Below are 12,387 nucleotides of genomic sequence, written 5' to 3'. Positions count from 1 at the left end.
ATCCATTACCCAAATCATTTGCATCCTCCCCTGCTTTTTGTGTGGTGGTGCTGTCTTTGGGATTTCAACAAATGCAAATCTTATCAATCCCTTAAACAGAAATAAACAATAGCACCAAGAATTTCTTGTAAACATCCATCACTGGAATTTATTTTTGACTATTCAAAAGATAACACTATGCAGAATCTTTTTTGTTCAATGGCCACTGGGGAACTGGAAGACAACAACATGATGGGGTCTATGTCAAAAGAAGGTGACAGTTGCTTTCCCTGGAAAGAATGTAGTATGACTGTACAGTTTAAAAATAGGTATGTAACTTTAAATACACAATTTAAAACTATGTAATTTCTATTTTTAACCTATCTAACTATATATAGAGATAGTAGAGATATATATAAATACACTCCCATATATATATATGTAATTGCATAACAACATGACATAGAGAAGCAAGGTCAATTAAAACCTGCAACTGAAACCTCAATCTCTGCACTCTGCAGCATCAGAACTATTTGTGTTATGAAGACTGGGAAGCAACATGCTTGTTTGAAAATCCATAACAACACGATGACAAACTGAAATAAAAATAGTAACAAACTGCATTTGAGGGGACTAAGTCAACAACATTTAACTTTATAATAAAGCTAAATATATGGTTTTATCCCCTAAGATATTTGGCTGGGTCCATTAAGAGTCAATGGCTACACAATTCCACAGTAATATCCCATAAAACTTGAAAGCTCATTTAGCAAGCAAATTCTATACATTCAGATCATAATATCCAGAAATATTTATGATCCCTTTAGGGTACAGAACACTTGAGATAGATTACAGATTAATGAGGACACTCTCATAATATTAACAGTAGCTGTACAGAATCAAAAGAGAAGCGCAATGTACTGCATGTGGCCATTGTAACCCATGGAAGATACCCAGAAGAAAAAGAAGAAAAAATAAAAGGTTATGGCAAAAATATTTCCTGTATTACAGTGATATGTGGTTCTGTATACTGGACTACCTTAATTGTTTTCAGAAAGTCTTTTGGCCCTGTTTTTACAACAGTCTTCTGTCAGTATCATGTACTGAGTCTCCCCATTCAAGTATTCCATGTTTGAAAAAATCTGCCATGTGTTTCAATCTGCAGCCTAAAACTCTTTCAGTGCATCAATTTTTTTGTGCCATGAGAAGCTGAAAAAACTGAGGCTATTAACAACCACTTCTTCAATCTCTCAATCTTTTTTGCTTTCTTTGCTACAGTTTACATTTAAATTGACTGAGTTTATCTTGTTTTCTGTTGATCCATAATCTTTACTTAAGTATTTACTACATTCATGCACTTTATCGAAAGTAAGATTTCTTTTTAGTAACAATCTATTTAGATTTTATCTTCATTTGCTCAATTGGTTGAAATTTTTCTCTTGCTCATATTTGTCATCAAGAACTAGATTTCTAAACTGTAATGAGTTTTGATATTTTTTAACATAATCTCACAGTAAGAGAAAGGCAAAGCATTCCCTTCACAAATATGGTCCTCAAACTCAAACTTCAAATACATTCTCCAGTGAGTGCTTTGTGGATTAGCTCTACAAGCTACTTAGAGTGAAATTCTTAATTGAATCCTGAGTGATGCAGAAAACCTGTTCCAAAGAGTTCTGAAAAATAGCCTGAAGCAATGATCACAATGCACTCAACATCCTTGCAGAAACAATAGAAACTAAACTAAAACACACTCCTTTTGCAATTAAAATTAAAAGCAGACAAAAAAAACAAAAACAAAACCCTCAAGGATGATGCAAAAAAATGCTCTAGAGTTTTGGAGACACATTGAAACTACTTAAATGCACTATGGAAGGTCCAAAGCAAATGAACACACCCCACCACAAACAACTGACAGTAGAAAGGGCTAAAAGAAGCCACAACAGTGAAACTGAAGGATAAAAGGGGATTCTTAAAAGAATTAATGTACTTTAAACTGAAAAAATATTTAAATAAAATCTTTCCTTCCTTCCCTCACCACACACCCCACAGGGCTTGGCTTCCTACAACTATTCTTTTGAATGCTTAGAGAGGTTGTTTGAGACGTCCTTCTACATTGTATTTACAGAATATGAAGGGTTTATAGAAAGCTCCTAACTTTAAACTTAGAAATAAATTAAAATTATAACAAACTAATTTAACTGGAGATTAAAATGTACAGGGATAAATACTCCAAAGGATGGACTTTTCTCCAGCAGTGAGACTGTTCTTTATAATCTTGTAAAACTACAATATAAGACATAATTGAGGGTTGGTATCTGTATTTAACTCTGTATCTAAATGTACCAAGAGACACTTATTCTTCCTGTTACGACTGAGACAATCCTAGTGATAAGAATCCCAGAGGATATAAAAATCAAACTACTTAAAAGCAAACAACATCAAACAGTAACAACTGGCACAGGGGGACAGGGGGGCTGTCTTAAACTTGCATACTAAAAGTCTTTGAAAAAGAGCCCGTTCTGAATGAGGTGCCAATGACAAGTCTTAAATATTAAACAAGACTTCCTTTGTTGATGGTTTTGTCTAAGCTTTGATTCCTAGAAGCTGTGATAGTCAGTCCAGAGCTCTTGCTTCCATTTTCTTTCTGGAAGCCAGTGCTACTGGCAGTAGGACTGTAGGCTGTTGGGTTCAACAGGTACTCAGCTGCACTATCATTGTTATTGAAACCACTTCAAGAAATTTATTTCAGCCTTTTAGACTGGATTCTATTGCAACTGTCTACCACTTCTCTAAGTAGACTGCAAGATAATGCAATGAGACATATGGGTAAAGATTTCCTTCAGGTCTATGTAACAGGGCATTACTCCTGAAATTTTTCTACAAACCTATTGGCCTTTTATCTACCTCATGAGATGAGCAGAAATTTAAAAAAAAAATAATCAAATACTAGATTTACTCTGTCTTCTTGGGAATAGTTCTGCCTTAAAGGGAAGAAGTGGTCTTGGAACAGAAACAGCTTCTCAAAAACAATTTCTCTGGGCTGTTCAGTCAGACAAGATTGTTTTCCTGAGTGCTTATCTCTGAAGAGGTGAGGCTGCTCTCCCAGCTGCTACCAAAAGTGGTAACAAAGAGAGAACTCAAGAGAAAACTCAAGGAAGTTGCTCCATTAAGGCTAACACTTTCATCCAGTGAAGTAAGCTCTCAAGAGTCAAACCTGCTGTATTTTGTCCAGCAACACCAATCCCTGGTTTGGATAGCTGTCTTTTTCCTACAGAACTAAAGTGATTCAAAAATAAGGCTGGGCTCTGTTCACAGATGAAGCCCTCACCTGGAATCCAGGGAAGGAGACAGCAGCCTTTTCTCTTATCACTCTGGGGCCTGCCCAGTTCTGCCAGAGCAGCAAAGACTTCAGCATGCCTGAGCTTTAGACAAATAATTCAATTAAGAATAACCATTTCAAATTTTGGAAGTGCCTCTGAAGCTGAGATGCCTGATGACCCTCCTGGCTACTGCCAGGGAAGGAGTGGGGAATACAAGAGGCTGCTCTTTGCTGGACTGTCAATGTCTGACAAATTTGGCCTTTTCCATAACTTACAAACAGGCAAATGTAGCCACAGTAACACAGACCTATGATAGTCAATTATAAAAGCATTGCTGGGTTCACTCACTGAACTTTCAAAAAACTCTACAACTGCAGATTGTATTGAGAATGACTTAGGTAAATATAGGGTAGACCTACTGAGAAACCTATATAAAAGGGGTCATGATGAAATAGCAAAGACACCTGAAGCATTGGAGCATAGTCATTCTGGCATTTTATAATGCACAGATTTACTCTGGCAAAATAAACACAAATTCTTCTGTAGCTATAACGTTTTCTTAATAATACTATGTTAATTAAAAAATATAAGTAACTGAGAAAAGTAAAAAACCAAAAGAATCTTACATCTTAGATTTCAGACTACATTTAATGGAAAAGTATTAATACACTAAGGAAAAAAGTCAAAGATAGTGCTTTATCTTTGGAAAGTATTTTTTAGTTAACAAACATGACTTTAATGATGAAACCACACAGAGCTGATATTCCATTCCCCCCAGATAAATGCTATTTACAGCATGCAGTTTCTTCCTCCATTCATACACAATTAGAATTAATTATATTGCATAATGAAGCAATTCTCCTTTTAGGCCAAGGTAACTGCCAAATCAAACAATGGGCAGATTATAAAGCATGGACCTCATTGTAGTACAGTAATAAAGTTTACCTGATCTGAAGATCCAAAATGATCTGCCTTTTGTCCACATTTTCAGTGTACACTTTCACACCATTTATCCTCAGAGGCTGGAACAACGAAGCAAGCAAAAGTTGGATTCTTCTACAGAAGTACATTAAACTCTTAACTTTGAAATAAGGGTGAATATAGGCATATTCATGCCTGAAGTTAAGCACCTACTATAAACATTGAAAGGTGTGCAGTAAGGCTATCAATTTAGTTCAAATTCTTGTTTCAAAATTTGCCAGAAAGGTTATTCAAGAATTGCCCTTCTGGGATCCAATTACCTATAATCCATCCAGCAACTACCTTTGGTATAGACCACTAAACTTCAAGATTTACATAATATTTAATAATCAAGCTTTCCCTCTCCCCTGCATAAACATCTGATTTCTCTGTAGAGATGTATGTCTAATTCTCCCAGAGCATTCTTTTCTGTGTAACTACAAAAACAAGCTAAATTTAGTTCACAAAAAGACAGGTGCCTTAAGTGAAATTCAGTGAGAATAGATGGAAAAAAATCTGTAATTCCCATAAAAAGTTGTGTCAACCACTCTGTGCTGTCTCTCTAAATCATTGTGTTCACACTCTCCCCTCTCTCCCATCCTCATACAGAATTAACACATATCAATCACACACACAAGCTTCAAACATTCATCAAACACTAGGCAGGAGAGGATGACTAACAGCATCACTTTTGAGTTTTTCCTTTCTTGAAAAATATTCATATTTCTATTTACACCTTTTTGATAATTTATGTAAATCAAAATCTCACTGTTGTTTTGGGGCTGTGCAGTTCAATCAACTCAATCAAGGCTGCAATATAAAGTATCAATAGCTGTTTGTCATGTCCAAGGTTACCCAATCCAGCTGCAGAACCATACAGAGGTCTGGGAGCTAATCTAAAACCTACTTAAAATTAGTATAGCTTAAAATGAATGCTAGTCTGTAATAAAAATATATCTAGGGCAGGACAGAGGACCTGTGTAAAAAAATTTACAATTTAAAAAAATAATAAACCAAACACACAAAAGGTGCAGTAAAGCACAATGAACTGTAACCTACATGAAATAGAGTACCAAAGAGAGGAAAAACAATTTCCCTCTATCACACCTGAAAATTAATTTCAGGTTTTCTAACATTTGAGGGTATGTGGGGGTGTTTATTTTTAAATCCTTACTTGAAATTTCATTTATGACAAGCAATAGAAACACGAAAGACAACTTCAAACAAAAGCTGTTAAACTGCATCTCAAAGCAGTAAAGTTCTGGTTAATGCAGGGACAATTAAGTAGTGCTGAACTTGCTGCAAGCAGAGGGAATCATTCTCAGCTTGCACTGGTCAAACAGGCTCTCCTGCAGGCATGAGACTCCTTCTTTCATGGGATAGAACAGCAGACAAACATCTGTGTGCCCCTTGATACTGTGTTATGTGCTGTCCTTGAAAAGCCAAGCCAGCAGCCTTGTCATTGACCCCACACATAACATGATCAGAAGAGCATCTGTTACAAGAAAACTGCACTTGGATCATCTGGCAAAAGGCAAATGGTCCCTGCCCACTTAAGGTAAAGCATTGCATGAACAATATTAAAATCACATTGCTGTGAGCTCTTCACATGACCAGGCATTACTACACTGAGTCACCTCCAAATTCTCAGTCAAGTTTCTGAAGCATAGATCCCAGGAAATGCAATAAAGGCCCTGCTAAAATCCCACACATTTTTATTTTAATATTACAACAGAAATCAGAATCAGGCTTATGACCAAGTGTCACAGAGAAATATTTCTGGGTAGATTTGAACAGGCTATATGAAAATGTTATGTAAAACAGAGTCTCTTAAAAAACTTCAGCAGACACTGACCTGATGACCAATATCAATCTTTGTAAAACTGAAGGTACTGAGGTGATTGTTTGCTCCTCTTACTGCTGGTTCTATGGTTTCTCTGAAGAGTTTCTCAATGAATTGACAAATAAAAGGCCACATCTGTTTTACAGTCTAAGGAGAAAAAAAAATCTGCATGGAAGTACAGTTCTTGAATACATGAATAAGTTATAAATGTAAAAAAAAAAAACAAACAGTATTTCACTGCATCTGAATTTTTATCTGAAAAACTAAATTCTATATTGCTTTTTTTTTCTTACTATTTTCCAATTAACTCATGTTTTTCTACATTCTTTGAATAAAAGATATTTTTTAAAAAGTAAACTACATAGATTTATATCTTAGATTATCACACACACAAATCAAAACTGCAAATTTCATTTATTTTTAGATTGTCGGTCAGGAACGTACAGTAACTGGAAAGTATCCCAGACAAGTAGAAAATTAAAGATTTTGTTTACAGCTGCTATGACTTCCACACAATTATAGCTGTCATTACTATAATGCCACTTTAAATCATTTGTAAAACTCATAATTTCAGCACCATGAAACTAAATTTAATCTTTCTTATGACCAACTGGATCAACAACCAAGCGTATAAAGAATAACATTAAGACTACTCTGTTCTCAGATTCTTACCTCACCTTTTATTTTAATGTCAGCTTTCCCTCCTGCCCCTTCCCATCTGAGAGCAATGCTTCTCCTTACCTTGTTGAGCCATTCTGCTCTCTCTGTGTCTGGAAAATGCACCTAAAAAAACCAAAATAAACACAAAACAAAAAATTAATACAAATACAAAACACTTTTTAGTTAATTTTGTCCAGTCATTTATAATACCAGAAAGCTTAGGGATCTCCCTAGACAGTGGGCAACATATTGAGCAGTTAAAACTCTTGACAAGAGAATCAAAATACAAACCCATTTCTGAACTACATAAATGTATGCTTGGATTTATTCCTAATAGTAGCACCTGGAATAAAGTATTGCTGTAACACCATGGACAAATTAAAAAACAAGCACACCCAACACAGCCAGTGTCAACCAATATTAACATGACACACACAACTGCCAGAGTCCCCACTGCATTTCTACTTCCCTTCATTCATGCCCAAGCTTTTCCAATGTCAATAAATCATGGCTATAAATACTTAATCAGTGAAGCTGAAGCTCAGGAATATGGATTTAAATTTGGCCAAAAGCTCTTTGAAATACATTTCTAGTTATTTCTTTTCTTAAACAACTGCAGAAACCAATCAGAGACAGCGTGACAGTTTACACATGGAGCAGAAAGTACCCAAGGGAATAGGAAAACATCAATTAAATGCTGGAAGAACAGACAGAGTTTTCCAGCTAAAGAAGGAGAGCACAGTTGGTAGCTTTACCTTTTACAAACACACGCACACAAAAAAAAACCCCAACCAAAAGTCACCACCGAACAAAAATAAAGCCCTGAAGAAATAGAGCTAACAAGAATTTCTTTAGAAACTCCCAGGCTCTAGAACAAGATACAGACCACACTTCCCAAACAAAGAGCCTTTGAACATGCTAAAAAACCATGACCTACATATAGTGACTTTCGTGAAGCAATGTCTCTACTTAACCAAATTGCAGAGTCTTAATCTCTTCATAGCATAACAGATTGTGCCACTGGCTTCAACAGCAGTTATTTTTATTATGCATATCCCAGATGTGAGCAGTCAGTGAAAGACCCACTCAAACTGTATTTTCAACAAGATGAATCGGAAAGCAAGCCCTGTTAATTACTTTTTCCAGTTTTTATTCACTTCTTGCATTAACAAGCAGCACTAACATATTCTTCATATACTCAATCCACCCTCAGAGCAGTCCCTAATCTCATCTAAACCCCAAAATTTTTCCTATACAGCTTTTACTATGCTGCTCCCCAGCAGCATAATCAACAGTGTCACAGTAATCTCTCCAGTCTGTTTTTCAACAATCCCAGGTCAATAACAAAGGTAAACCCTATATTTCTATAAATTCTTGAAGAATTACAAATGCTGCTTTCTTACACTGTCAAGAAAGGCTCTCAGCATATTTTCCAAGTATAACACATCTCTCAAAAGCATTATAAGTGATGCAAAAATGTCCAATGATCTGACAGTAAGAAAAAACATCCAACATCATTTATTGTACTAAATAACTTAAATAATAGAATTATTAATAATAGACAGAAAAGTTTGGGAGTAATGCTATTTTATTCATTTACAATTAATTTCCTAAAAAATTATGGAGGGTAGAATGTCAGTACTCTGTACTTGGAAGGTTGGGGGTGGTGTCCACTTTTTTAAAACAAAAAATACATCATTTGTTTTTTAATTTTGCAACACAAGCAGTTACAACAGCTTACATTCAGTTTTTGTCTTGCAGGATTCTCAAGTTGCTCCCAATGGTCAAAAGTTTAAGGAATAGAAAGAATGAACACTTAACCCCAACACTAATAAATAACATTCTGATCTTTCCTTTAAAATATTTGTCTTCTGAATCTGCAAACAGAAAAAGTGTCAATTCTCAGTTAATGACTTGTGCATGAAGTTGGAGCAACATGTTTCATTCTGATTTGCTTAGAAGAGCAATCAGTGATGCTCAGTTTCACCGGGTGAGAGCTGCAGAGCTGTTCTGTTCTACAAAGAACAGAGGTAATCCAAGAGGAAATGGTCAGCAACCTGCTACACCACCTAGACAAGCACAAGTGTCTGTGGCTGGAAGGGATCCACCCAATGGTCCTGGGGCAGCTGGCAGAAGTGCTCACAGAGCCACTTCCTCATCGTTTACCAGCAGTCCTGGCTAAGTGGGAAGGTCCCAGGTGACTGGACGGCAGCAAATGTAACCCCATCCACAATGGCCTGGGGAACTACAGGGCTGTCACTCTGACCTTGGTGACAGCAAAGGTCATGGAGCTGACAGTGTGATCCACTTAATAGACAAGGGAAAGGCTGTCCCTGTGTTCACCTGGACTTCACTGAAGCCTTTGACATTTTCTCACACAGCAGAAACTGGCCGCTCATGGCTTGGACCTGCAAACAATTAGCTGGGTAAAAATCTGGCTGGGTGGCCAGGCCCAGAGAGTGGTGGGGAATGGAGTTACATCCATGGCTGTAACTGGCCAGTCACAGGTGGGTTCCACAGGGCTCAGTGTTGGAGACACTCCTGTTTGCTGTCGTTATCAATGACCTGTATGAAGGCGTCAATGGCACACCTCAGTCAAGTTGCAGGTGACACCAAGCTGGGTGGCAGTGTTTATGTGCTGGAAGGCAGGTGGGTCTGTAGAGGCTGGACTGATGGACCAAGGCCAGTGGTGTGAGGTTCAGTAAGGCCAAGTGCTGGGTCCTGCATTTGGGTCACAACAATCCCAGGCAGTGCTACAGGCTGGGGAAAGAGTGGCTGGAAAGTGGCCCTGTGGGAAAGGAGCTGGGGGTGCTGGTGACAGCTGCTGAACATGAGCCAGGTGTGCCCAGGTGGCCAAGAAAGCCAAAGGCATCATGGCCTGTATCAGAAATGGTGTAGCCAGCAGAACCAGGGCAGGGATTGTCCCCGCTTGTGGGGCTGTACCTGGAATCCTGAGGCCAGTTTTGGACCCCCCAGTACAAGAAGGACAATGAGGTGCTGGAGCACGTCCAGAGAAGGGCAGTGGAGCTGGAAAAGGGTCTGGAGCACAAGTCTTAGCTGGAGCACTTGATGGAGCTGGTGTTGTTTAGACTGGAGAAAAGGAAACTCAGAAGAGACCTTATTGCTCCCTACAATTACATGAAAGGAAGCTGTAGCCAGGTGAGAGTCCCTCTCTTCTCCCATGTGAAAAAGAGAGAGGATAAGAGGAAATAGCCTCAAGTTGCACCAGGGAGGCTTCAAAGGGATATAAGAAAAAAAATTTAATGGAAAGAGTTGTTAAGCATTGGAAGAGGCTCTCTAAGGAAGTGGTAGAGTCACCAGTGCTGGATGTCTTAAAAAAAACATTGCAGCTGTGGCATTTAGGCACACAGTTTAGTGGTGGATCTAGCAGTGTCAGACTAATAGTTGGACTTGATGATCTTAGAGGTCTTTTCCTAAATTATATGATTCTACAGCCATTGCAGTGAACAGCAAGAAAATAAATAGAAACAACAAATTAAACACAGAGACAAGGAAAGGAAAAGAAAATTAATGGAAATATCAAAAGCAAACCTGTCTGCTGTGAGTAATGCAAGATGTAACAGTTGTCATGTTCACAATTCATTTTTAGTCTTCTGTACAAGTATCCAGTTGACATTCAACAGAAGAGACACACTAGACTTGAGAGAGGCTTCCTGCTCTAAATATAACTTCAGCCCAGATGAAATTCACCTTTCTCCAAGGGGTGATCCAACTTCCCAGATTCGGAGTACAAACTTCTGAAGGCAGCACAGGCCACATTCCCTGCACCATGCACACAGCTGATATCCAGTACTCCACCTCTGTGGAATGAGGAAAAGAGGAAGGATCTCTCTTGCATCTATCAAGGACTCTTCATGTCCAGTCCCAAATTATGCAGAAACACTTGAGATAGGTTGGGAAATAAACAAGAGGCCACAGATACTCAAATCTACCCATATATGATAATCTATTAATTTTTGATTGTTTTATTGACAGTCTTTATTAAGACCTTGCTTAACAGGACAAAACTCTTAATTTTTCCACAGATTTAATCATTATTTGTCCTTTAGTGTGCCTCACCTATCATGTTCCTACAGTTATATGAGTTGGCACTAAGCCAGCTCCTCTACTATGTAAGACTAGCTTACTCCTGCAGTTGCATGTGATAATAGGCAACAAGTAATACAACATCTTCCATTTCTGTTTCTCATCCCTTTTCCATTCTTGCTTTTCTGCTTGCTCACTCCAATTTTAATACAGTTCAGTTTGGCATCTATTCTGACACTCAAAACAGAGAGCACAGAACTTTACATTTTCAAGACTGAAATTTTCAGTCCAGCCAACCTTGAATCAAAAGCTGGGCTTTGCTTAATCTTTAAATGCTTCAAACCCAGGTTGTCTGAAAACAAAGAATAAAATATTTATCCATCTACTAATCCCATATATTTTATGCCTGCTATATGAGACTGCAATACTAGTGACAAAATTATGTTCTGCTTTAAGAGTTTTTGACTTCAAATACAGTCTTATGCAGAGACAAATGCCTGAGGGATGGAAGTTAGCATGCTGGACCAGCCAGCACAAGAACATTGAAGCAACTGCACAAACATTTTTATGGCCAGAAGCAAGAATCAGACTAACTGATGGGCAAAATCTGTTAACTCTTGTATAAAAGTCTATTGACAAGCATGAGAGAAAGAGACAGAAGTCAAGATTTTAACTAAGACAGTTAACAACTAAAAGCATTTTCCTCTTGGCTTCTGTTAGCAAATTGCTCATGCAGGTTTGGCAAGTGTCATTTCAACCACTTTGTGTAGTAATTTATTATTCAAAGTATAACAAGAGAGAACTGTTGCAAGAAATGCCCTAATGGCCATGTTCAACACCAAAAACATCATACTATCACATGTTCCAGAAAAGTTCTATTATTAAACACTATTTTGCAAAATACTTGGAAGTGCTCAAAAGATGCATTTCTGCACATTAAAAAGACACTACTTGGCTTTCTCACACAACTGCTCTTGCTTAGCTCTAAACAACTTTCACATTTACTTTCTATTTCGGATCCTGCACTTTCAAAACCTCAATTCAGATACAGTGTTTTTTGTAATGATCAATAAAACAGCAGAAAGAACCCAAAGAATGCAGTTCCTTATTCTGTCCTGAAAGACAATAAAAGAAAAAATGGACAAAAGAAAACCACTTACAGTAACAGGAACAACAGTAGAAACATTTCTTACCCACAATTATTTAATTTTTCAAACTCTCTACGTACACTCTTCATATTGGCTAAACTGACTCAGTTTTCTGGCCAGACTATGATCTGCATCTTTCCAAGGACACATGGCTAGACACAGAATAATAACTATTACACTCAAATACCATGGACTAAGGATTGGTGGGACATTTTGAAAAGTCAAATAGCAATCAGCATATATCATGAAATGAGGTTGAAAGTGCAAACAAAAACATTAATGCCCTAATTCTTCATTCAGATAAAGGAAATTTCACTTATCTACATAAATGTCACTAAAAGCAAGCATCGACAAGAAATTCAGAAGGAAAGACATGACAACACCCTTCTGTAAGTAATGTTGAATTGCTCTCAGCACAAGTCACAGGTAC

At 37.5% G+C, this 12,387-nt stretch overlaps 1 protein-coding gene across 2 annotated transcripts in view; it reads right to left on the bottom strand.

Moving 5' to 3' along the window:
• ESYT2 (extended synaptotagmin 2) overlaps window positions 1-12,387 on the bottom strand; it is a 79,518-nt gene that overhangs the window by 42,213 nt on the left and 24,918 nt on the right. For both annotated transcript variants that reach the window (XM_056483708.1, XM_056483709.1), the window contains exons 2-4: window positions 6,844-6,885; window positions 6,115-6,249; window positions 4,245-4,321 (exon numbers count right to left, since the gene is read on the bottom strand). In XM_056483708.1, the coding sequence (XP_056339683.1) occupies window positions 4,245-4,321; window positions 6,115-6,249; window positions 6,844-6,885 (254 nt within the window). The remainder of the gene's footprint in view (window positions 1-4,244; window positions 4,322-6,114; window positions 6,250-6,843; window positions 6,886-12,387) is intronic.

Source organism: Oenanthe melanoleuca, chromosome 2 (genome assembly GCF_029582105.1).
Source record: "Oenanthe melanoleuca isolate GR-GAL-2019-014 chromosome 2, OMel1.0, whole genome shotgun sequence".
NCBI classification, from domain to species: domain Eukaryota; kingdom Metazoa; phylum Chordata; class Aves; order Passeriformes; family Muscicapidae; genus Oenanthe; species Oenanthe melanoleuca.
This window is presented reverse-complemented; position numbering and strand designations above follow the sequence as displayed.